At 39.1% G+C, this 22,529-nt stretch overlaps 1 protein-coding gene across 4 annotated transcripts in view; it reads left to right on the top strand.

Annotated features, from left to right (window-relative positions):
- The window catches only part of LIG6 (DNA LIGASE 6), a 235,071-nt gene extending 233,963 nt beyond the window's left edge, over positions 1 to 1,108 (top strand). For 2 of the 4 annotated variants that reach the window (XR_015264265.1, XM_086787873.1), the window contains exon 20: positions 98 to 402. Coding sequence is in view for 2 of the 4 variants with exons in the window: in XM_086787873.1 (XP_086643999.1) it covers positions 98 to 195 (98 nt within the window). In the remaining 2 variants the exon portion in view is untranslated. Of the gene's footprint in view, positions 1 to 97; positions 403 to 651 lie in introns of those variants that run through there. The other 2 variants (XR_015264262.1, XM_086787878.1) reach the window with 2 other exon arrangements.
- The last annotated feature ends 21,421 nt before the right edge of the window (positions 1,109 to 22,529 follow it).

Below are 22,529 nucleotides of genomic sequence, written 5' to 3'. Positions count from 1 at the left end.
TTGACACAGTGTCAAGTAGGTTACATGCTAGAGTAGATTGTGATCTTGATTTGTACGTGGGGTAGGAAGACCTTACTAGTGGATACCTTGTTGAAAGGTTGCCGGTTCCAAGATGAGCCTGAGTGGGTTGGGAGGTGGAGCGAATTCAACATTGCAGATGGTAGCACCGGCTATGATCGTGAGCAGTGGCATTAACTATGATCATGAACCGATGGGGTCTACTCATGACCACCCCACATCTCCAGATCTATATAGAGACACTACCAGTCACGCACAGTTTATTAGTTATCATTGTGAGCTCAATAGTGTGAGATTTGCCATTGAAGCTTCCTTCTTTGTACATGTGAGAGACTTGGCTATCTATTGTAATACATTAGCAATACAATATTGTTCTTTTATCTCCATTAATGTGCAATTTGAATTTAAAGTTCAATATGGCTTTCGTCTGCTCACTTTTCATTCATACGATCGAAGCTCCCTTCGCCGCACCACATTGGTGGAAGCAAAAGCCCTTTGGTATAATCATCTTTTCAATTGTAAGTTATGCTTAGTTTTGCCAGTGAAAGATCTGTGTTTGTGTATGTGCCATATATGTAAATTCTTTCATTTGGTTATATGAGTGTTTCCCATTATTTTTCCCCTTTGTTGTAGAGAATGCATGCCCCCAAGCTTGAACTGGATATATCTCTTCTTCTATGTGCATGGATTTGAGCTTCTCAAATGCAAGAGGCTCTGGTCGAAACCTTGTGGTAAGAGTAGTACTAGAGAAGGGAAATTTCAGTCTGAGTGCTTACTTTCCAGCTCTTTTAATGAAGCTACACCTATCTCCACTGGTGCTGTTTCATTGTCCTCCAAAGAGGTTCAGATGTCGTTTCCTCTGCATTCATCTTCTTGTTCAGAAAATGAATCTGTAGGTTCTGCACGCACTTAGGTCACATTAGCAGTCTCATGTTGTGTTACCAATATTGAACACAAGAGTAATGATACGTACAATACATCTACATTCCTTCACTTTTGTGGCGGTTGCCAGTGCACCATGGTCCGCTCAAGGTCAAGTAACTCAAATACCTTTAGAATGGTGAAGAGTTTGTGCTTTCAAAGTCGGTAACTGTTGATGATGTCAAGTCTTCTCTCTATACCGAATTGTCACCATTTCTTTTAATCTGTCCTAGGGCAAGAAGCAAAGCAATCCTGTTCGTTGCTCAAGTCTAGTACCATTTAAGAAAATGCGTATGGTTTAACACAATTCACACTATCATGTAATAGAGATTGAGGCACCTTCATCAACAATGCTTTTCCTCTAGCACGATACTGCCTTAGGAAAGGGAATTATTGAATGACTTCGTTGGCAAGGGGGGGGGGATATGGTTGAAGGATGTTAGGGTTGCTGGGGATCCCACGAGCTCATTAAGAACAAGACCAAATAGTTAACAACCTAGTGCAATTGTTTACAACTTTAGCTGTGTACTTGTATACTCTTCAAGGGGCTATCCATACAACCTCCTCACAAACAGTAAAGTTCTTACATTCAACTAGCTAACAAGCATTTTAGCATCAGTCTACTCTCATGTAGACCCAAATCCTTTGACTATTAGTTAAAGCATCTTTCAACACATTTATCTAAACCGACATTGATTCATTTGAATCTAATTGTACGAAGGAAGCTAATTTAGTCACCTCAAAACTCACTCTAAGAAGTTACTCTTACTATTCTTTCAAAAAAGTATTGATAAGTGATACATGCTAGTGCTTTATACATATAGAAGGATTTTTGTATTGTATTTATAGTATGCTTAAATAGTTATTTAATGAGGTTTGTAATCAAAATTTGAAAAGCTTGGAAAAAAATTATTAACCTTAATTGGTACTTCATATTTATTATCTTTTCTTGAGAGTATTTTGATAGAAGAAATTGCTTTCAACAATGGGCAATCAAACTTGTGAAGATCGTCGTTTCGACTCAAGTGCCACATCAGCATGTGCAAATGTGTGTATAGGATGCAAATGTATGTTTTTTTGGGTACAATTCTTGATATGTTTTTGGGTTTTTTTGTCTTTTATCATTCTCCATAAAGATAGTGACTGTCTACTTGAGCAAGGAGGGTTACATTGCATATGTATATATGACTTAGGGTTCGATGCCTATCGTGCACATGCTCAACAAGCGAGGGCAGAGAATCCCTTGTCCATCCACAATGAAAGCTTGGACGCCACCATGGTCACAGCGTGGCTGGTGCCATTTGAACTATAGCCTTCCATTTGGCAAGTTGATCTTGCGGCGTAGCACACATAGGTGTCGTGGGGTCATGGTGATCCTTTTGAGCCTTGGGGTTTCTTAACGATGTTATAAGAGTGTGCATGGTTTTCTTTGGGGTGCGGCACTATCAGTGGCTCTTTTTCAATGGAAACAAGGATGCGTAGGGCCACTGCACATAGGGAAGGTGTGTCCTCTTGTTACTCAAGGATCTATGGACTCTCTTGAGTTTTTTGAAAGTGTGTCAGCACACGAGTCAAAGTGAAAGCCATTGCTCTCCCTTCTTGCTTAAGCTTTGGAGTTGGCATCAGAGGCATGGTTTTAGGTCTCCACACCCACTTGGATTTGACGTTTGAGAGTGCGTTTATGAGGGTTTGGGGCATGGGTTTCTTTGATCTCAGCACCTAGATACGAGGGTTTCTTTCATAGAATCCTTGTGCTTCTAGCAGTTTGGTCAAGATCTGATGAGATCTCGATTACGTAGAATCCGTTGCATGGATCTTTTTGGCTTATGGGTTTATGCGGAAGGTGAGGTTTTTGGGACCTAGATAGATGCATTTCGTTCACTTGTAGAAGCACTAAAACAGTCCGAGCGGTTGTATTTGACTCATTGGCAATAATGTCTCATCCCATGGGTTGAGTCTTTCCTATTTTTAGGTTTATCTTCAAGGATTGGTTATACCCTTGCATGTGTTAACATTGTGAGGTGACAAGCAACAATCAATCATTGTCTCTATAGTTAACCTCTGTCAGACTCCAAACCACAATCATGACAAACCTAGTTTGAACAACATACACTCTCAAAGAAACTTCCACAATAATCCTTCCATTCCAAGAAGTCGATATGGTAATCTTGCTAGATATTGGGTTAGCGCACATCCAACTGACAAGCAAAGCCACTAACACACTTTAATGGAAAGCAAACCCACTGCACTAAGCCTCACATATGAGTTCCTAGAAAAATCCCAACACCACAAACATAACCATCACAAGGAAAAACTTTAATAATATGTGACAAAAAATACCTAGTTTTATACAAAAACCACTACGGGATTTGTCAACAGTCTTGATACATGGTTATGTTTTTTTTTTTAAAGGAACTTGGTATCCACATAAAGTCAATTACAATCCATAACTTCTCTTGCACTATCTCATCATCAACTACCCATTCTAGTAGATCCCAAGAAATTTACAGATTACTCAATCCTGCTAGTAGTTGGAGTAAGATGAACCATTAATAGTTTGTGTAAAAAAAACATGGAATATCTAGTGGAAAACCCTTTATTGAGATATGTTGTATCCATGGCTCTAATACAAGGGATAGGATCATGATATAAATGTTTTGATCACTTCCACACACCCATGCAGTATATGAGATTTCAGTGGTTAAAAGTTTATAAAATAAGTAGGATGTGACTCTAGCTTGTGTAAAATTGCCTTTATCCTCTTACTTCCACATTGATGACACATGCATAGCACAATAACTCAAATCTAATACATCCACACACACCTTGAACATCAACAAGTGTCAAACCCCACACTCTCAAAATCGGCCTTAGCTTTGCTTGCCAATTACCAAAGTAGGGGAGAAGATGTACCTCTAGATTAGCAAAATGAAACTAGCAAACATATCCATAGAAATCAAGAAAAAAACTTTTCTTTTCAATAATTCATTATACTATTTTTATAGTAATTTTTATCCTAATTAAACTTTACCTAGTAAATAGAAAGAGTTGCTTTGACAAGAATACATACTCTTGGTGGAGTATGGAAAACATATATTTTGAGCTCCTTTTATCATTTACTTTTTGCATAATTCTTCTTCATAATCACAAGTTGCCCACTTTTTTCCTAAGCTAAAGAATAATTTAAAAACCCTAAAACTTGTATAATTTTCTTGTTTTTATTCAAAGAGTTGATAGATAGGTATGTTTAGAGAATAAGTATATTAGATTTTCATCTAATTTTATTGTATTTGCTTAATCTTTAGCCATTTAACATAAGTTTTTACTAATCATAATTAAAAGTAAGTTAAGTAAATTTGAGCATTAAACTATGCAAAATTGGTCTCAATTGACCAATAATTAATTTCTCATCATTTAAGCTAGTGCATTATCTAAAGTGCTCATCTTGTGGAATTTAAGCTAGTGCATTATCTAAAGTACTCATCTTGTGGAATTTAGGTTTCAGCTTGCATCAGTTAGATTAAATTAGATGCGAATTGTTGGATATTAAGAGGGATTAGAGCTCAACTTAAAATTTAATGGTTCTTGCTAGTTTGGAGCATGGATTAATCTTGATTATTCTTTGGTAATTTTAATTTAAATCCAAACCCTTTGCTATGAGCTTGCCTTGTACTTATCCAATTTACCAATCAAAACTTATACTTGGCCTTCTAAATGCACTTGGTACTAATAACTTTATGTTTTATAGAATCCCAAGTTTGGTTTCTCATAATTGAGTCATACTCTAACTACATGGCCCCCCTCCAATTTGGATTTGTTAATGCTTCCTCCAAGCTAGATATATTTTCATTATTGCCATCAAGTCCATATTGATAATGTGGGAGGAGAGGTCTTCTGCTCCTCTTTTCTTGGATCTGCGAATAATTGTTGGATCTTCTATGATTATTGGTGGTGATTTTCCATCCAAGAGCTACTTCACCCATGATATATCCCCTTTTATGGTGTTGTAGGATTTTCTTCTACATCATCTGATGAAACGACCTCTTGTGGAGTTGGTACTTTCCCTATAGTGGTTGTGTTGTCTGTTGGGCTACTTCTTCATTAAAGGATAGATGGAACCTTTTTCTCCACCTCATAAGGTTGTTCCTTGAACACCACATTACAACTAATAATTATCTTCTTTGTCTCTGGGTCATATCATCAGTAGTTCTTTAACTCCATATTATACCCCAAGAAGATACAATGCTCTTGGAATCCCATTTGGTTTTGGATGAGTTTAGAACATACACAAAATGGTCACAACCAAATGTCCTAAAATATACAACTCATGGTTTCTTAACAGAAAAAGCTTCTTGAGGTGTCATGCCCTTCACTACCTTTGTGTAACTCTTGTTAAAGATATTCGCTTCCTTAGTCTAGAAATAATTTTATATCCCTTTTCCTTTGAGCATACTCCACGCCATCTCCATAATTTTACGTTTCTTTTGCTTTGCAACACCATTTCATTTTGCAAAGTATAAGAAATTGTCAAAACTCTCTTGATCACATGCTCCTTATAGTAGAGGCATTGAATTTACCTTATGTAAATTCACCTCCTCAATTTCTATGAAACTTCTTCAAGCCCTTTCCTGTCACATCTAGAATTCTACATGGTTTTCACGTCTAGAATTCTACCTAGTTTTTCACATGTAAAATTTTCATGATTTTTGGTATGAGATGCTGTAATGGCTCAATGTTTCATTGGGAAGTCTTTTACATGATATCTTGTCATTCTACCAACTTTTATGCACGTGATTATTTTGAGATATACAAGGTAGCCCATGACACATGTTTGCCCATATCTATAGCTAAGAACCATCCCATGGCTCGATTTAACATGTAAGTTATCTTATGTGTTAATGTAAGCATCTCTGTAATCAATTTAAATCGTAGAGGCAAGTGAAAAGGTTGTGATGATTGGCTATTTTATGTTCCTTACCAGACCCCTTTGACCCAAAAATGGTCCCATTTCTTCCTCAGTCACACCGAAGTAATTTCTATTGCACCCTCTAATGGCAACATGAAGACTTTCAAAACATAAAGAGGGTCTATGATCCTCTAATGGCAACATGAAGACTTTCAAAACATAAAGAGAGTCTATCACTTGCACACCATTGTTGGTCTGAACCATAGTTGTCAGAGCACGTACGAAGGTAGGAAACGAAATGAAGGTACCAAAAAATGGTACTGATAATGGGACTTTTTATTTCAAAAAAATACATTTGATAGAGGTACAGTCCACTTAAAAAAAACACTTGAAAAATAGATATTTGTACACATTTAAAGATGCAAAGTCAAGAGAAGGTGGCGAGGTAGAAAGTCTCCATTTCCCAAATGGCCATTAAAAATAGTAAAGCACAACAGGTAGAAAAAAATGGGCATAAGAAAGTCACCAAAAAACGGCCATTAAAAAAAATAATCTTGCATTAGTTTCACTTGCAGAAACGTACCATATTTTATGTACCTCATGGAGGAGCGGGACGAGTTTCATAGAAAACTATGGTCTAAATTGTACCATTATTTAGCATCTATTCAGTTGGGCTATGAAACAGACACCAATTTGTAATAGGCCCACCTTTTCTAGCTAGCTTGTTGTGGAATTAGTATTCACATCCAACTATATCGATAATTTCTCAAATTCCACCATGTTGGTGATAGGGAATAGTGATACACAGAGCACAGGAAGACAAGAAAATAAGGAGCAAAGATACAGAAATTGTGAATGAATGAAACAATAAATAAAATTACACAATAGGAAGAATAACAATCACGAAAGAAACAATGGTAAATTATGTTGAAAATACAAGTGAATAGGGTGTGTGCGGGAAGAAGCCCTTGGTTAGAGGCTGTAAAAAAGGAGATGTAATTGTGAAAGAACCTGTGAAAAGGTGAGAAGAATCTACTGGGAGAGAATAAAGGGTAGCATGAGAGAATAAAGGCTGTAAAAGAGGAGATGTAATTGTGAAAGAACTTGTGAAAAGGTGAGAAGAATCTACTGGGAGAGAATAAAGGGTAGCATGAGAGAATTTAGGAGTGTGGAGTTATTCTGGGAGATATTCAGGGAAAAGAGAAGAGGTGGAGAGAATCAGGCAAGAGGTGGAGATATTCTGGAAGTGAATCATGGAGAAATCAATGGGATTTGATGCTTGATGTAAACTCTATAAATTGAGGCATAGTCCTAATGAGAATTTGCTGGTTTTTGAGTATCCATGCTTACATTAATCTATTTGCTAATTATTCACTAATTACGTCTTAATTATTTACTAATTATCTATTAATTATATCTTAATTATTTGTTAATCACTTTGTTAATAATGTTGATTCGAGTGTTTGATCCACCATAGCTCATCATTATATTCAAATTTCAACATGGTATCAGAGCCATGCCTAGAATCAATTAGGTTTATGAGTCTATTATCTAATTAATTAAGATTAGTAGATAATTAGTAAATAATCAAAATTTTAGTTAGTTTTCACTTCACCCCTTCACCCCCAACCAATGGAGGACTCCATTCACAATGCACACTCACAATTAGGGCAAGCCCTTTTAACACAAGCTAACCAACTCACTTGACTTCAAGCCTATCAAGACGGCGCAGCAAACCGCCAGCGAAGGAAGCCGAAATCGTCATTTTATCAGGCGTCGTTTTTTTGAAGCAGATTGGAGATTTCTTCTTGCTCAAATCAAATGTCTCTAATTTCTCCTAGCTTAAGGTATATTCGAGCATGCTCTACAAGCTGGTGATGAAGACAGAATTCAATTTCATCAAGTCTACAGTGAGATCCAAGCTCTTCATCAAATCTGCAGGTGACTTTAGTAAAACAGAGATTAAGCTTTCAATATTTGGTCAAATCTTGTGTTTCTTGGCTTAATCCTCTACTAGACTCATTGCTATTGATGTCTTTGAAAGCATTTGAGCTCAGTTGAAGTGTAAAGCACTAGATCTGGGCTCCCCGCATACTCTGTTTTCTGTACACAAAACAGAGCATTAATTTATTAATTAATAATTAATCAATATTAATCACTGTATTTTAGTGCAATTGAGGGTTCAAATTAACCATTAGGTATCTGATACAGATTCCTATAGCTTCAGATTGCAAATCGGAGTTGGTTTGATACTCCAACCGTCTCGTACAAATTGGTTATCCTTGATTTAGTGTAATTTCTGGTGATTTTATGCTGATAAATTTATTGTAATCATCTATTAAACGCCAAATTGAGTTATAAAAGGATAGACACTGTCCTTGAATCTTGAAATTGGATCAAGAGGTAAGACCCCCTTCACATCACCATGAGTTCAGCACAGGAAATAGCCAAATTTAATGGAGAACAGTTTTATACATGGCAGACAAAAACCATGTATTTGCTGATGAGAAAAAATCTGTGGGGATTAGTTGAAAAAGAGATGAATGCCCAGAGAGAGGAAAAAATGAGTGGAAGAGAAGGAATGAAAAAGCATTGGGACTTATTGCACTCAGTTTAAATGATGAAATCATTCATCACATCACAGGGATACAATGGGTAAAAGATGCATGGGATGAACTCAATAAATTATTTGATACACAAGAAAAAAATTCAAAGATAAATCTGTTAATGCAATTCTACAAATTGGACATGAAAGAAAGTGAACCTTTAATCACACACTTGAACAAATATAAAAGCATTAAGCAACAGCTGGCAGCTATTGGCAAAAAGGTAGAAGATGATGAAGCATTAGCTGTACTTCTGAAGAGTGTGGACAAAGGAGATTATGAAAACATTGTAGAAACACTAAAGAATGTACCTGAATTGAAGATACACGAGATAGAAGCAGCTCTACTAGAGCAAGAGAGCAAAGGCAAAGAGAAGAAAGGGCTCGACTCAACAGCAGGAGAAGAAAAAGCATTCTTCACCCGAGGAGGATTCTCTCGAGGACGAGGACGAGGAAGAGGCAGAGTAGGAGGAAGGACCTTCACTTGCCACAAATGTGGAAAGCCAGGACACATGGCGAGAGACTGCTCTACAGCAAACCCAGTGAGGATGAAGAAGGAACGACATCGGCAAACTTCATGGAGGCTCCAAAGGAAGTGGAGTCGGATCATCTTTTCTGAGAGAGAGAGAGAGAGAGAGAGAGAGAGAGAGAGAGAGAGAGACCCCACAACCCAATGTAACCTGCCCCAACAAAGTAAAACCACCTCTGAGAGCCACCGATGATGTAGGCCACGTGGTAGATATATGTGTGAGCACTTTAGTTAAGGTCGCGGGCACTTATAGTAGCCTTGGACACATTGAGAGAGAGAGTGTCAAGGACTATGGAGTTTAGGGACTTGAGGCACTGGTCGCGGGCTATCAAGTAAGAGGGAAACTTGGTATAGGGTCCAGGTGTGCTAGGATTATTCACTTGAGGAGAGGTGTTGAAAATACAAGTGAATAGGGTGTGTGCGGGAAGAAGCCCTTGGTTAGAGGCTGTAAAAGAGGAGATTTAATTGTGAAAGAACCTGTGAAAAGGTGAGAAGAATCTACTGGGAGAGAATGAAGGGTAGCATGAGAGAATTTAGGAGTGTGGAGTTATTCTGGGAGATATTCAGGGAAAAGAGAAGAGGTGGAGAGAATCAGGCAAGAGGTGGAGATATTCTGGGAGTGAATCATGGAGAAATCAATGGGATTTGATGCTTGATGTAAACTCTATAAATTGAGGCATAGCCTTAATGAGAATTTGTTGGTTTTTGAGTATCCATGCCTACATTAATCTATTTGCTAATTATCCACTAATTATATCTTAATTATTTACTAATCACTTTATTGATGATGTTGATTCTAGTGTTTGATCCACCATAGCTCATCATTATGCTCAAATTTCAACAAATTACTATGTACGTAGAGTTAAATGTCCACATTATTCAAGATGACAGGACAGCAAAATAAATCAATAAAAATCTATTTCCTTATAATAATTTTGAATAATCCTTCCTAAAGTTTAACGCGCGTGGAACACATGGAATAAAATCTTCACCATGCAAAGTGTGAACGAAAATAGAATAAGTGCGAACTAATTCTGATAATTTATCAAATGTTTATCAAGTATTAAGTTAGTTAAATGTGATAGATCAAATGTATACTCAAGTATTACCTTTGGAACCCTTTCATTAATGGGGTTTGGTTTTTGTTGAACCACTTAAACCTCCTACTCTTCGGATCAGCAATAATAAGTACATTTTAGTGGTGGTGGCAACGAATTATCGTACCGAATGGGTAGAAGCCAGAGATTTGAGAGATAATAAAGTCAATTCAGTGGCCAAATTTCTGTATGACAAGGTTTGGATGTTCAATAGAATTCATCAGTGACCAGGGTAGCCATTTTCTTAATGCAATAATAAAAAAGTAGACACAATAACACATGATAATTCATGCAAGAAGTCTACAGAGTTTTATCCATAAGCCAATGGATAGGTAGAGTCTTCCAACAAGACTTTGTAAAGAAAGTAGTGAATGAAAACTAGATAGATTGGGATCAAAAATTGCATTCCGTGTATTATGGGCATTTTGGACTACTTATCAATCAGCAAAACAGGGCAGACACCGTTTTCCATTGTGTATGGGCTAGAGAGTGTAGTTTCCATCGAATTTGTGGTGCCAAGTTTACGAGTGGTAGTTACTTCCAAATTATCTTTAGAAGAGTCCGAAGCAAGTAGACTTTAATAATTGCTTGCACTTGTTGATGAGAAGCAGTTGTAGAGTATTCGGATATTCGATGACATCGAGTGTCAAAGAAAGCTTTAGGTGGATCAAATTTCTAAATATCAGATCTTTGATATCGGTGACCCGATCTTATTGTTTAATTCAAGAATGGGTCCACACCCCAAAAAGTTGAAGCTTCATCGGTACTGGATATCTAGAAGGATTAGATCTGGAACATTTGAGCTCATAGCAAATGATAGTGTCAAATTGCCAAAACCAATAAATGGTTTTCGATTAAAACCTTACTACTCATGATAAAATTTCCAAGCATCCTTTAATATTGTGGGCTACCATAATCTTGCTTGAAAGATCTTCCGGTCTATAACTTTTCCAAAGAAATGGCTACCACTTATTCCTTGGTGAGCCTCCATTAATATTGCTTAATGCTCATGTGACTGCACACACCGATGTGATGAATAATATGATCGATGCCCATTTTATACAATTATCCGGGCAATCGCCAAAAATGTTTTTCTTTGAAGTGGTAATCTCTTTCAATGATTCCGGTTCATTCCTTCTAAAAAACTACCTTTTGCTAGAAATATAAGCATCTCATCATAGCAATCTAGGAGAATAGATATTTCAAATAAATCTGCATCTGATAACTAATCAGGTATCCCTTCTAGTGGCTCTCCAATCTCAATTCTAAACGAAGAAATTTGCCACTAGACGTTGGTTATGATGACAAAAAATGAAATTAAATACTTGCAATATCAGTATCAATCTTATTAAATTTTCAGCTAAAGTGGGCTTATTCACTAAGAAAAGCAAGGCTGGGTGATCCACATGAAAAGTAAATTTGTTTCCCAAAAGATAATGCCAAAATTTATTAACAAATTATATAATCCCAAGAGCTTTCCTTTTTTATAGTGGAGTAATTGCTTTCCACTCTCGACAACATCTTGTTGGCATAATGCACTAGGTGGAACCATCCTTCATCAAATTCTTGCATACATGCACACTTTCAACAACAAATGCCACTTCGGATATATGAATGAACACATGAAACGGTCTGGACCATTTCAGCGAGGCAATAGCTAACATAATCTCTAAATATCTGAAAGCTTGATGACATTATGTTGTCTAATCATATGGTACCTCCTTCTTCATAAGGAGATACATGGGATATGCCACATCTATAAGAATCTCCAGAAATCAATTATGCCATTTGACATGTCCCAAGAATTTTCCTATTTCTTTAATATTGTGAGGTGCCCTCAAAGCTTTCATCACTTCTACTTTATTATGGCTGGCAGAGAGACACTATACTAACATTGTGTTTGTGAATGACAGTGGGAAAGAATCCGTTTAAGTTGCTGCATATTTAATTTTCTGTAATCCATCAGATGTGTTACTATGGGTGCCAATTACTGGATAGATGAAACCCACATTTGAGTTTATAATCTCTTCCTTGACCCATTTTGCATAATTAGGGTTTATTCCGATATCTTTGTAAGATTTTGATATGATGTTGATAAACTGAGGATCTACCTCCTTCATATCTTTGAAACTCCAGGGAAACACATCCACATATGATTTTAATAACCCAAGGAGTTCCTTTTTAAATTCTAGATCTACTTGTTTGCTTACCTGCACCATCTTCGGATCCTTCTCATCTCCCAAATGTGTCTTCTAGATCATCTTTCTTAACTTGGTGGTTGTGTTTCATTCCCTTCTCATCTGCTTCCTTTGCTGCACTAGAGCCTTAATTTTTCCCAGCACAGTCACTTCATCTAAGAGGTTGGCTTCTCTGGAAAATCACCAATGAAACAATCCATTTTAAACAATGAGACCAAATTTGAATTCTGATTGAGAATCTCTTCCTCCTCGTCAATATCTACCCCCTCTAACCAATTCAGGCATTTAGTACACATATCGGGTAGAGTGACTATTGTAGCATATCTCTAGATGCCACTTGTACTTGGACCTTCTTCTTTAATTTTTAAATTATAATTTGATTAGTTGCCCAATTATGCTTGATTTTTACTTGCCACAACCAAGGTCTACCCAACAACATTGGGTAAGATTCAAGGATCCCCTTCAACTTTAACACAATAAATGCTACTAGAAAATCACATCCTACTATTTGGATATCTGTACTCCAAATTAGGGGCATACATGATGCAGCATGTTTTGGTTTGCAAAAGGAGTGTGTGGAGCATTGTGCAAGGTATGGATGTACGTCCAGGTTCTGTGGATGTAGGATCTGTTGAGGATGTTATAGGTTCTAGCAGCTCTACTGTTGCTGCTGTTTTACCCATTGCTGGAACAAGCTCGTTGGGATGGTAAAGATGCGTAGGCTCATGCCTTAATTGCACTTTCTGTCAAACGTAACATCACTCCACATATTCGTTCAGCTAAAACAGCAAAACAGGCTTGGGATATTCTAGCTGGTTTGTACGCAGGTCATAACGAGGCAAAAATCTCTTACCTGCGTAAAGAGCTAGAATCGAAGATTATGCAGGAAGATGATGACATGAATGTTTTTCTTGCTGAGATTAAAGATCTCAAGAAACAGTTCATTTCTGCAGGTGAGATTATTCCTGATCATTCTCTTGTGCAAACTGTTCTTGATGCTTTACCTGAGTCATATTAGACTTTTGCTTCCACGTGGAGACTTGTTTTTACTGAGGACAACAGACCTGATGTTGTCAAGTATAATACTTTAGTCAACAAGCTCTTGCAAGAAGCGCAGTCTAGGCAAAACAGGGCCAGGCAGCGTGCAGTTGATCAAGCATTTAATGTTGCTGCCCAGCTAGGCAGCGTGCAGTTGATCAAGCATTTAATGTTGCTGCCCAGCCACCAGCAGCAGCAGAGAAGAAGTGGTAAGGCATGTGAGAAAGAAGAGATGAGAGAAGAGACAATGTACTCAAGAACTCATCAATAAACCACTAGCCAACTTGATTAAAAATGAACTACAATGCCTCATATATATAGGAAAGTTCCTCCACCCTTTCCTCCACCCAAAAATGTGTGTAAATAGGAAAAAATAGAACTGAATGCTAGAAATCCCAAAAATGCCTAGAGGCTAAAAAGTGTGCCACTAGCGTGACACCATCTGGAGATGACACCTATCCAACACCTCCTCTTCAGGTCCAGATGGGAGGACCAACGCCAACGCGCTGAAGAAGATAATCCAACGTAGGTCGAGGAAGAGGCTTAGTAAACAAATCAGCAACATTATCTTTGGTAGCACAATACTCAAGCTGAATGCAACCTTCAGAAATCCAATCACGAACAAAATGAAAATGAACATCAATGTGTTTGGAGGACCAACGCCAACGCGCTGAAGAAGATAATCCAAGGTAGGTCGAGGAAGAGGCTTAGTAAACAAATCAGCAACATTATCTTTGGTAGCACAATACTCAAGCTGAATGCAACCTTCAGAAATCCAATCACGAACAAAATGAAAATGAACATCAATGTGTTTGGATCGTCCTCGAATAACTGGATTTTTGGCTAAAGTAATAGTACTCTGTGAATCTGAGTAGATGAGTGTCGGAGTAGATGAGCATCCAAGGTGATTCAAAATTTGTTGAAGCCAAAGTGCTTCAGAAGTGGCATCAAGATATGACTTGTACTTTGCTTCTGTCGATGAAGAAGAAGTAATTCGCTACTTTTGACATTTCCAAGAAACAAAACAATAGCCTGACATGGAACGCCTAGTATCAATACACCCTGCCCAATCAGAATTTGAGTAACTAATAAGTGTATCTCCACCTGCATAAGAAATGCCATACTCAAGAGTTCCATGAAGATATCAAAGAACCCTCAAAGCTGCCTGCCAATGAGATCGACGAGGCTGTGAAGAGAATTGGCTAAGAATACTCATAGCATAGGAGAGATCTGGCCAAGTGTTAACCAAATAAAGTAGAGAACCAATAAGTTGGCGATACTCTATAGAATCAACCTCAAGGGAATCATCATCTTTGGATAATTTTGAATTAGGATCCATGGAACAAGTGAGTGATGCACAATCAAGCATGCCATATTTCTCAAGCAACCTTAAAGTATACTTCTTTTGACAAAGAAAGATGCGAGAAGCAAATTGCCACACTTCTAAACCAAGAAAATAGTGTAGTCCAAGATCAGTCATGGCAAATGATGTTGTGAGTTGAGTTTGAACCCATTTGAGTAGGTCCAAATTAGAGCCAAGCATATAATACTTAGATCCATTTGAACCCATTTGAGTAGGTCCAAATTAGAGCCAAGCATATAATACTTAGATCCACCAAGCGATTGTACTTCCATAGGTCCTACAAGATCAGCATGAATAAGCTCAAGTATGCGTGTGGCCCTATGAGTAGCCTCCTCTGGAAAAGAAGCCCGATGTTGCTTTCCTTGAGCACAAGAAGAACAAATATGATGGCAAGGTTTCTGAAGCTTTGGTAGACCTGTAACCATGTCATGTGAGACAAGATGTTGCAAAGTAGCAAAAGGAACATGGCCAAAGCAGAAATGCCATAGATCACTATCTTCATTAGAAACAAGTGCTTTAGGAGAAGCAAATAATTGATGAAGATGAGACTCATGTGGTGGCAACTGTGCTGTAAAAGAGCTTATATGATAAAGCCCAGCATTTGATAACCATGTGCCACACAAGAAAGTGACTCTCTATCAATGATTTCAATCACTTCATCATCAAAGTAAACCCCAAGACCTTTAGAAGTAGCCTTAGAGATAGAAAATAAGTTGGTAGACATTTTAGGCACATGCAAAACATCATGTAAGATAGCATCTCCAAAAGAAACATCACCAATACCAATCTCACCAATGTGTACTGATGAAGAGATAGACTTATAGTTTTCCAATAAGGAAGAACTATTCGTCATGTGAGAGGTAGCACCACTGTCGGCAATCCAGTCATCCGCAGTATGCGTATCAAGATCTTTGATTACCACAAGTGATGTGTCACATGAAGAAGTAGAGGACATAGCAACATATGCAATCTTGGCGTTACCATCTTCCGTCTTGTCTTTGTTTTTGTCGTGAGAAGATGTTGATGTAGAAGAACCCTTAGATTTGGATTCAAGTTCAGCTTTTACCTTCTTGGATGCCGCCTTCAGCAAAACAACGATCCTCCGTATGGCCACTATGACCACAGTGTTGAAAGATCGGTAGAGGAGGAGGAGACACACACACAGGAGCAAACCCTAACCATAGAGGGAAGCCATGTCCACTCTCACACAAAGCATAATGCACTAATCCATAATCCACACAACACACAATGAGTTGTGTCCACACTCTACTAACCCTAGCTAATGTCCACACACTATGACCAGCTGGACACGCGGTCATTTATGTCTCACACATGTTCCTACCTAATCTGCCAGCACATAGCATAGCTGGCTTACACTGACATCGAGCTTGAATCTCAACAGCCCCTCTCAAGCTCATGATGTACTGCCGATGAAGATGTAGATGAGCTTGGGATATCAAGTCTCTTAACACTCCCCCTCAGGCTCATCCCATGTACTCCCAACATAGTCCGGAAGTACTCAAACTTCTCCCTCCTAAGTGGCTTCGTAAAGATATCAGCCACCTGCTCATCAGTCTTCACATACTGAAGATCAACTGAACCATCCAGCACCTTCTCTCTGACAAAGTGATAATGGACCTCTATGTGTTTGGTCCTCGCATGAAACACTGGATTCTTTGCCAACTGTATACTGCTCATGTTGTCACAATGAATGACAACTTTGCCATCAAGAGGCTCACATAAATCTGCCAAGAGACTCTTTAACCAAATAGCCTCACAAGTAGCAATGGCTGCACCCCTGTACTCAGCCTCTGTGTACTGGATAAAGCAACTGTAGGTTGCTTCTTGCTACTCCAACTCACCACGGCACTTCCAAGTGTAAAAGCATATCCACTAGTAGACCTCCTGTCATATGCGCTACCTGCCCAATCAGCATCTGTGTAGCCATGTATGTCCAAGCTTTTACCACTCTCATAAAATAGACCATAATGTGCTGTGGTTTTCACATATCTCATGATGCGTCTCACTGCATCCAAATGTGGTTTCCTTGGGCTCTGCATAAATTGGCTAACTAGCCCCACTGATTAACTCAAATCTGGGCGTGTGATAGTCATGTATATGAGACTACCAACCATCTTCCTGTACATAGAAGGATCATCCAATTCCTCGCCATAATCAGCCCGCAACTTCACATTTTGCTCCAATGGTGTACTCATAGGCTTACACCCTGTCATGCCATACTTTGCCAACATATCCAATGCATATTGGCGCTGTACTAACCAAGTACCTGCATGATCTTTCACCACTTCAATGCCAAGGAAATATCTCAACTCACCAAGATCTTTCATGTCAAATTGCCCACTCAAAGCTTTCTTGACATGCATCACATCTGCACCATGATCACCTGTGATAATCAAGTCATCCACATAGATGACTAGTAAAACAATCCCATGCTGTGTCTTCTTCACATAGAGTGAAGAATTTGCTGTAGAAATCTGAAAACCAAGTGAGATAAGATATCTGCTCATCTTATCACTCCAAGCACGAGGTGCTTGCTTTAGACCATACAATTCCTTTTTCAACCTGCATACGTGAGTGGGATATCTAGGGTGTACATACCCTTCTGGCTGTGCCATGTATACTTCCTCTTGTAGATCTCCATTCAGAAATGCATTCTTAACATCCATCTGATGCATTTCCCAGCCATTAGCTGCAGCCATAGCAATGACTGCTCTCACTGTGCCCATCTTAGCCACTGGACTAAACGTCTCATCATAATCCAATCCTTGGGTCTGTGCATAACCCTTTGCTACCAATCTTGCTTTATGTCTCTCAATAGAACCATCAGATTTGCACTTCACTTTGTAAACCCATTTACATCCAATAACATTCTTGTCCTTTGGTAGTGCAACCAAGTCCCATGTATCATTATGGACCAATGCGTCCATCTCAGCATCCATTGCTTTCTCCCATACATGCTCTCCAATAGCCTCTGTATAGCATGTAGGTTCCACGTGCTTCACCATAGATGTCATGTATGCATAGTGCATAGCAAAATCTCTATATGTCAATCTGTCAACAGGATATCTGACTCTCTGGGATCTCCGCAATGCCTGCGGGTCACTCTGTACACCTGTAACTCTAGCATGTGGTGGCACATATCTGTCCTGCCTAGCACCAGGTGTGAGTAAAACAGGTATGCCAAGCTCCTCATCCAAACTCTCAGAACTAGATGACTCATATCCTGTGATTCCAATTCCTTCAACTTTCTTTTTGCCTTTATCCATAGCACTACTCCCAGTGCTTACACTCTCATGCCTCAAACGTCCTGACCATGGACGTACACTGCTACTCTCAGCTTCTGCTTTCTGTTGGCCCAGACATAGTAGTAGAACTAAAACTTGCTTGTGGTGGCAAGTTCACATGAACATCAGCCTCAAGTGACTCAATAACACCCTCATCTTTTGCTTTATACCAACTAGCAAGCTCATCAAACACCACATCACGTGAGATGACCACTTGTCTAGTTTGTGGATTATAATACTTGTAGGCCTTTTGATCCTGTGCATATCCAACAAATATACATTTCTCTGCCTTAGGATCCAACTTCCTTCTTCTTTCATCATGCACATGCACATAAGCTATGCATCCAAAAACTTTAAGATGTCCAATGTCTGGCCTGTAACCTGTGAGCCGCATCTCTGGCGTGCTTCCATGAATGGCTGCTGTAGGTGTTTTGTTCAATATATAAACTGCAGTAGCACATGCTTCTGCCCAATAGTAATCTAGCATGCTCTTTTCATTAAGCATTGCCCTTGCCACTTCACATATAACTCTATTCTTTCTCTCAGCCACACCATTCTGCTGAGGTGTATACCTGCATGTCAACTGTCTTCTTATTCCATGCTTCCTCAAGAAATGCTCAAAAGCTTTTGAGGTGTATTCACCACCTCCATCTCTCCTCAGACATTTAATCCAACAGCCATACTGCTTTTCTGCAAAAGCTTTGAAATCCATGAATTTTTCCAACACTTCACTCTTCTCTTTCAGAAAGTATATCCATGTCATCCTGCTAAAGTCATCAATGAATGTAACATAGTATAAACTACCTTTGATAGATGGGTTTTGTGCAGGACCCCATACATCACTATGCACGATCTCAAGTGGCCTGTTACTCATATTTCCTTCTCTAGGGAACCTCAACCTTGCCTGCTTCCCAAACTGACAGGCTTCACAAACATGCATATGTCCATCATATTTGAACCTAGGCAATCCATTGACAATGCCTCTTGTTTGCATGTTCTTTAATCTCTGTATATTGACATGGCCAATCCTCTTGTGCCACATATCAATGTCCTGTACCACATTCCTGCTCTTTGAGAACATGGCTGATTTTAGCTCAGGAATTCCAGCAGCTTAAACAGTCTTCCTTCTTTCTTGCCTTTAGCAATCACTCTACATCCATGTTTGAAGTCTTCAACGAAGCATCCATGCTCATTGAATCTAACCTGTAATCCCTGTTCTACCATTTGACCAACTGAGGCCAAGCTTTTAGTGATCGAAGGCACATACAGCACATCTGACATAGACTTTGTCTGACCATTATGCATGACCAATGGTACACTTCCAACATGTGTAATGACAGTCATATGGTTTGATGCTCCTGAGTCCATATACCATGTATCATCATTCTCAGCATTTGTTGTCATAGAACCCACAACATGCTTCATGGCAAACAAATGATTTGCAGTTCCATCATTGCTACTGGATGCATAGTTGCCACCATGTTGTGCATAGTTTCCACCATAATGACCACCACGTAGTGCTCTTCCCCCTCTCAAATCATTCTGTTTGCGAAAGCAATCTCTCGCCATATGACCATATTTGCCACAATAATGGCATTCCACATCTTGCATAGAATTTTGTTGGCCTTGCCAACATCCTCGACCACGGGGGGTACCTCTGCCTCGCTGAGGTGCATAACCACGACCACCTCGAGCACCATATGAAGGCTGAAAATTCTGTTGTGGAGGCCTATCCTACCATCCACGACCATTACCGCCACGTCCACATGATGCAAATCTCCCCCTGCCTCTAAAGCCTCTCTGCGACGAGTAGAAAGCCTGATTTCTGCCATCATCATGGCTAGTAGATGCATCCAGAAATGAATCACTGAGCTTGATTTCCTCAACCAACAAGAGTGAAACCAACTCATCGAAGTCGGGTAGACCTGTACTCCTACTGAGATAGATGTATCAAAGGATTTGTATTCCTTGCCAAGACCACGCAAGGTAATATCCACCAAATCATCATCAGGCATGGGGGCATTTATTGTGGCCAAAGCATCTGCAAACTTCTTGATTTCTTGCACATAATCATGTATGCTCCTTTTATTCCTTTTCACATTGTGTATCTGCTGTCGCAATTGAGACTTGCGAGCACTCGTATCTGTATCAAACATCTTGACCAAAGTATCCCATGCATCTTTGGGATTCTCAGCATCCTGAATGTGTATGAGCATAGCATCAGATATACATATAGACAAATAATGCAGCACTTTGAATGCTCTCTCTTACCATTGCTTATGAGCAATAAGCTGCTGCTGTGTAGGTTGCCGAGGTAGCTCAGGCTCAGGCTCAGCCCCTGTAATGAGATTCCAAAATCCTTTTCCTTTCAAGAAACTCTTTATCCTGTACTTCCATGCCTGGAAGTTCTTCCTATCTAGCTTTTCACCAACAATCTGAACTGGATTGTCCGACATGTTTGTTCAATGCGTAAACCTTCTGCACACTTCAAATCTGTAAATGAGCCTTCCTCAGCTCAACCACACTCCAATGAATGTTCCAGATACTCCAAGGTAGCCAACAAACTCCAAATTTGATATAGAAAATCAACCTGTAATCATCCAAGATGAACTGACTCACTCAGTGCGGGATACCCTGAATTGACACGCCTTCCAAGGCTCCAAATTGCAATGTAATGGTGCAATCAAGTATGGGCAACTTGCATTGACACCTAATGAACCTCAATGTTGAGTATCAACTCCATCTGACATGTGTAATTATCAATTTTTGAAAACCCCTTTTTCTGTTTTTGGAAAAACCAGAAAAACCAGAAAAACCAGTAATGATTTGGCTCTAATTTCTTCAATATTTGACCAAATTGAGCAACCAGGCATTCATTGGCTTAGCAATAGTGTCCATCAACTCCATGTAAGAGGAATTTGTCCAATTGTAAAACACCAAAGATTAATTGCTCGATTAAAATGCTATGTTTCTCTGCAACCAGTGGACAGCCTGTTTTAATCAGCTCATTCCCAGCTCAATTAAGCATCATTGACCAAACAAATCACATAGCCCTCTTTTCCAAGATGTAAAGCATCCAATTGCTAAGGAATTTGTGGAAGATATCAAGCACCAAGTGAGAAATCAATCTCCTCGTAGGCAAAAAACCAGAAAACTACTCTGTTTTCACTAGTTGAGCTGCGCCGCCTGCAATTAGAGGATTTGGGAGTGTTTATAAAGTTGTTTGATGATGGTTATAGGTGCCCAACACACCTAGGTACATGTGCAATCCACCAATGGTTCAATTTTTGCCAAAATCTCACTCCAAATGCATCAATTTTGGGCTTCCTCTTCTCTGTTTTGTAAGAGCTCAAAAAACCAAAATTTTCACACATTCAAATGCTTCCAAAATGCTCCAAAATCACAATAGGGCTTGCATAAGAGTTTCCATTACATCTCTCATTGTCAGATACATGTTTGCTTTGCCAGATTTACATGTATTTCCACCATACATCAATGTTCCCAAGCTTTAATGGAAAGCTTCAAAAACCAGAATTTTGCTTTGCTTTGATTTGCTGTATTTTGCTTTGCTTTTGCCTGTTTCACCTGCAATCCGCTCAAGGATGTTTAGAAGACCTTACCCGGTAGGCCTAGCTCTCAGATCTGATAAGATTTGGTGTGCTCCAAGCTTCACAGCTCCAATGGACAGCTTCACAGCTTCTTTTCACAGCTTCTTCTTCTCCCTCTTCACTCACTCACTCATAAAACCTAATAAACAGCACAAGGCTCTGATACCATGTTGAAAGATCGGTAGAGGAGGAGGAGACACACACACAAGAGCAAACCCTAACCATAGAGGGAAGCCATGTCCACTCTCACACAAAGCATAATGCACTAATCCATAATCCACACAACACACAATGAGTTGTGTCCACACTCTACTAACCCTAGCTAATGTCCACACACTATGACCAGCTGGACACGCGGTCATTTATGTCTCACACATGTTCCTACCTAATCTGCCAGCACATAGCATAGCTGGCTCACACTGACATCGAGCTTGAATCTCAACACACAGAAAGTGCACTCCTTGGAAGAATCCTTTGATTTGTCCTTGTTGCCTTTGGTTAAAGAATCTTTAGCATTGGAATTAGAGCCTTTGCGTTGATCACTCCCCTTGCCTTTGCCTTTGCCTTGGCTTACAAAAGCCGAGTCCTTTTTATTTTGCTTGTGATGAGGAAGGCACTTATCATGAAGAAGACCCATAGTCTCTTCAAAGAGGAAGGGAAAGGAACTCGAAGAAAGATGTTATCTTTAAACGATTCAAAAGAAGAAGGCAATTTACCAAGTAGCTTGTGGACCGGATTGCTTACCAATGTACCAAACTCTTCAAGTTGCCGCTTGATTCGATTGAATTCTCCAAGCTTCTCCACTATGCTGTCAGATTCGGAGATAGAAAGCTTATCCAAATCTTCTTCCAACTTAGCCATCTTAACCGTTGAAAGTCTTCCATATTGCATTTGTATAGCGTGCCATAGTTGTTGAGCTGTACTCCTTGTAGTGAGAGAAA

The sequence above is a fragment of the Cibotium barometz genome, chromosome 4, assembly GCF_041138505.1.
Source record: "Cibotium barometz isolate CiBa-2024 chromosome 4, ASM4113850v1, whole genome shotgun sequence".
NCBI lineage: Eukaryota > Viridiplantae > Streptophyta > Polypodiopsida > Cyatheales > Cibotiaceae > Cibotium > Cibotium barometz.
The sequence above is the reverse complement of the archived record's forward strand: the minus strand, read 5'-3'. Positions and strand labels throughout refer to the sequence as shown.